The sequence below is a fragment of the Labeo rohita genome, chromosome 23 (assembly GCF_022985175.1).
Source record: "Labeo rohita strain BAU-BD-2019 chromosome 23, IGBB_LRoh.1.0, whole genome shotgun sequence".
NCBI lineage: Eukaryota > Metazoa > Chordata > Actinopteri > Cypriniformes > Cyprinidae > Labeo > Labeo rohita.
In genome coordinates, this window is record NC_066891.1 from 22,095,934 (window position 1) to 22,100,075 (window position 4,142).

Consider the following 4,142-nt stretch of genomic DNA (forward strand, 5'->3'; position numbering starts at 1 on the left):
AGCACATGGAAAATATACAATGTATTAAATAAGATGCCTCGATGAATGAGATTGTTTTAACTGGCTCACGTTCAGTAATATATGACCGCCGCTTCTTAACTTCTACAAGACGTAAGACAATCAGCAAATTGTTTGTTTGTTTATTTATGTATTTGTTTTTAAGTAGTCCTTATAGGTTTGAGTAACATCTGTTTTTTTAACCTTATTAGAAGAGACTTAAGTTCTGTTGTAGGCCTACATCATGCATTATGTGTAGTGTTTAAAAACGTTAAGTGCTAACAAGTTGCTAACTACAATCAACAAATTGTTAGTAAGTTTACCTGATTAACAAATCAGATAGCTATTTAAGTCCTTAGCAACATGCAAAATTCACATTTTTGTTTTGACAGTGTAATTTCTGGTAAAGTAAAATATGTCTCTTCGAGTAATGTTTCCCTTGTTTCCTAATTTCTTTAATTACTCATAAATCTAAAACTGATTCTTCAAACTGGGAACCCAAGGAAAATCATACTTTTTAGCTTGCATATAAATTGACGTCATAACTGAACAGCAGCTCTGAGCAGTTAGTTTAATGAATTATTCATCAGTAAATTCCACACAATTATGCAATGCTAAATTCTGACTCTACAAATTTACAAACAGAAAGCTAAAATACGTCCTACCCGGAAGTATGTTGTTAACTTTCCCACTAGAATGTGTAAATGCGTCAAAAATGATAACTCGGATACAAATTAGATGCATTTTCTTTATGACACTAGCTAGCATACTGTAATTTACTGTTTAACTAAATTATTTTATTTTCTGGACTGTCATAAAAATAAGTAAAATACTCACTATGTGTATTCCTTTTATAGTTACAAAAAGCTCATTTATTCATTCATTAGGTTATACAGTCAAACCAAAAATTATTCAGACATCAGATTATAATTTTTGATAATTTTTTTTTACTGGTGGGTGCAGGACACTATAGTTCATTTATGTAAGTGAGGATAACAAAATAAAGTAAACTGTGACATATTATACCCAAAAATTGTTCATACAGTGGACTACCAGTAAAATTGATACAAATTTGGGACCAAAAATTGTTCGGACACTTTGACCTGACCATGTGTTTTTTTCTTTAATTGCTAATGTGACCTTTTTACACCACAGACTTAACAAAATTAAGCATTGTTGATAGTTTTGTTTGATTGTAATCCATTACATACCTTTTTATCAAAATTATCTGACATTATCAAGATGAATTTGTTCTGACACAGATTAACTCTGAGTTCTTGTCATATGTTATTACCATTTTCTAAACAATAGCGAATAAACTGTGATAATGTGGGAAATGCTGAAGGTGACTGAATAAATTTTGGTTTGACTGTATGTTCAGCAGTTATCAAGCAGTCATTCATTTTCATTTCACTACCGTAAAATCTAAATTTTAACACGGCTTAGTCGTTTATAACGAAAAACCAAAAGTCTCAGAAGACGCTGCATATCTTTGTAGTCCTTCCAACGAAACGTTTGTGAAACAAGGCTGATTGTATCCCAGCACAAACCAATTATATCCCCGAGGTCTGTCCGTTATCCCTCCCCCTTCCCCCTCTCTCTCTCTCGCTCTCTCTTTCCCAACTCTCCCATGAGCTTTCACACACACTCTCCAGCACACACATCCCCCTCCCCTCTCATTGTACTTCGCTTTCCTTTGCCCACTCTCTTTCTACAACAAACATGGCCGCTAAATCGGATGGAGCAGCCGTGTGTGAGAGCGCTTCTCGGTGTCTGCTTGGCCCTGAGCAGAGCGCGGCTCCTCTGCACCCTCGCGCCGAGAAGCGCTTCTCGCTGCTGGACTGCTGCTGGGTGCTGTGCGCCCTCCTGGTCTTCTTCTCCGACGGAGCCACCGACCTGTGGCTGGCAGCGGACTACTACTTGAGGCGGGACTATTGGTGGTTCGGGCTCACGTTGGTGTTCGTGGTGGTTCCCTCCGCGGTGGTTCAGGTGTTAAGTTTCAGGTGGTTCGTGTATGATTACTCGGAGATGAGTGCGTCCCCGAACGGGGACGGATGCGATTTCAGCACCAAGGACAGCGACCGGCGGAACGGCAGCGGCAGATCCCTGCCTGCGAACGGCACACGGAAATGCTGCAGAGTGCTCGTGTGGCTCTTCCAGTCCATCATCCACATCTTGCAGCTCGGCCAGGTCTGGAGGTAAGATGCATTACGTCTAATATCCAGAACTTCTTCCAGAGCTCTGGGCATTCTGTGCTCCTTTCCTTCCATAGTGTCTGTTTTCTTGGAATGGATGTGTCTCTTATTGTGGCTCTCATGCTTGGTGATGCTTTGGGAGCAGATGGAAAGAGCTGCATCCCTGTCTGTCTACATCCCGGCTCGCTTCTCTTGGCTGCGCGTCTGTGCTGGTTGCCAGCATTGATGGTGTGCCAAGGTGGACAGAGCGCCCGGTGCCATCACTGGTGGCCCCACGGTCACATCACCCTCAGGTCGTGTTGAAATGGATGTTGTATTTGGCTTATGTTCACTGTGTCCTTTGGAGCACAACAATTAAGTAATAAGAGCAACTCAGTGTCTGATAAACATGCATTCTGATTCTCAAGACATCTGCGCTGTGCGCCGGCACCTGAATGTGTCCAGTAAGTCCTAAAACAGGGTTTGAACTCACATTTTAATTTTCTTTTACCTTGTGTATTTTCTTACATCGTTTAGAAGGATGATGAGTTTTCACACAGTCGTTATGTTGCATTTAAATGTGCACTAAAGCATCATATAGTTTTATTTCCCATGCAAAGTGGTTTCTACTTAATTATATTGTTAGTGGGAATTTATATTTTGCATTTAGCATTGCTTTTCCCTCCTGTCCGCGCCCTATCAGAACAGAACCTCTGTATTAAGAGACAGAATGTGCTTGTATCTTAAAACGACAGCGAATCTTGCAAGAATAGTCTACAGATTTAGAAATAACTGAAAAGTCTAAGCCCTCTTCAGACAAAACAGGCATTGTGCAACCCTACAGGTTCATTACTGGCTAAGTACAGAGAGTACAGACAACTTCCAGGCCGGTTTTCTCTGGGGAGGATCATAACTCATTCTTGCTTTGCCTGTTTGCCTTCATCCTTTTGTTTTAGGCTTTCTGTGGAGGGCTTCCAATTGTTTTCTCTGTTCTTGGAGAAGTTATCAAAAGTGCCAAGGCCGGTTTGTGAGCACCATATGCTCTTCAGGACGACACAGTCAACTGTAATAGGGAAACCGAGTCAAAGACGTTGTTTTATTTGTGCTTTGTGGCTTTTGTGTTTCTCGAGGCCTGGAATGGGCATGCAGCATGTTTGTGAGAGAAACCAGACAGGCATTTGAGGGACAGAGCAGGTTTGTTTTGCTAATGACATTTGAGCTCTATAGGCATTGCTGAAAGCGCCCTGAGGAAAAAAAGCATCTGAGGAATGCTTTTCCCTTGTCAGATGCTGCGCTTCTTTATTCAAGAGCAGGGACAGAGGAAGCGATTCTCTCCCACATGTGTGTGAGTGTTTTACTGGTAGTTAAGTGCTGAATTATTAACACAGGGCCAGGGAGGACTGTGTGTCTCAGTGATTGTGTGGGAGAGGATATAGCATTTCCTGCCATCGTTCTCCGCAACAAATTCCTGTTACCTCTCTTTCCTTCTCTCTCACTCTCGTTCTGTCTCTCGCTCTCTTTACCTCCCACTTGAATTCTCTAAATATGATTTATTATTGTGAACAGTTGTAACTGGAATGCTGAATATTTGCATGGGTTGGTGGGTATATCTGTGTGTGAGAACTTTTTTTTTTCTGTCAGCCGTGAACATACGAAATCAGCGCCCAAAAAAGTCCTCAAAAATCTTAGCAGATTTCATAGCATAATTTCTAAACATCTTGAATGTTTGTTTATTAAATATTTTGGATATAGCAATGGTTGTGCTAGCAGATATTTCATGCTGCATTTATACAGCATCTTTAAATCTATTATGCAGATTCCCCCTGAAAAAATATGAAAAATTCTATCTGTATCTCATTTGCCTATAGAGTTGAGATTTAATCTCCGAAAATGTATTCTTTTTTACACATACTAGATATTTAGCATTATAAATAGTATAAAAATAATAAATAAAATACAATAAATAAATAA

General features: G+C 40.1%; 1 protein-coding gene across 1 annotated transcript in view; it reads left to right on the forward strand.

The window, feature by feature from the left end:
- Positions 1–1,630: 1,630 nt before the first annotated feature.
- The window catches only part of xkr7b (XK, Kell blood group complex subunit-related family, member 7b), an 89,521-nt gene continuing 87,009 nt past the window's right edge, over positions 1,631–4,142 (forward strand). Inside the window, exon 1 of the mRNA XM_051096761.1 lies at positions 1,631–2,195. Coding sequence (XP_050952718.1) covers positions 1,720–2,195 — 476 coding nt within the window. The 5' untranslated portion in view covers positions 1,631–1,719. The remainder of the gene's footprint in view (positions 2,196–4,142) is intronic.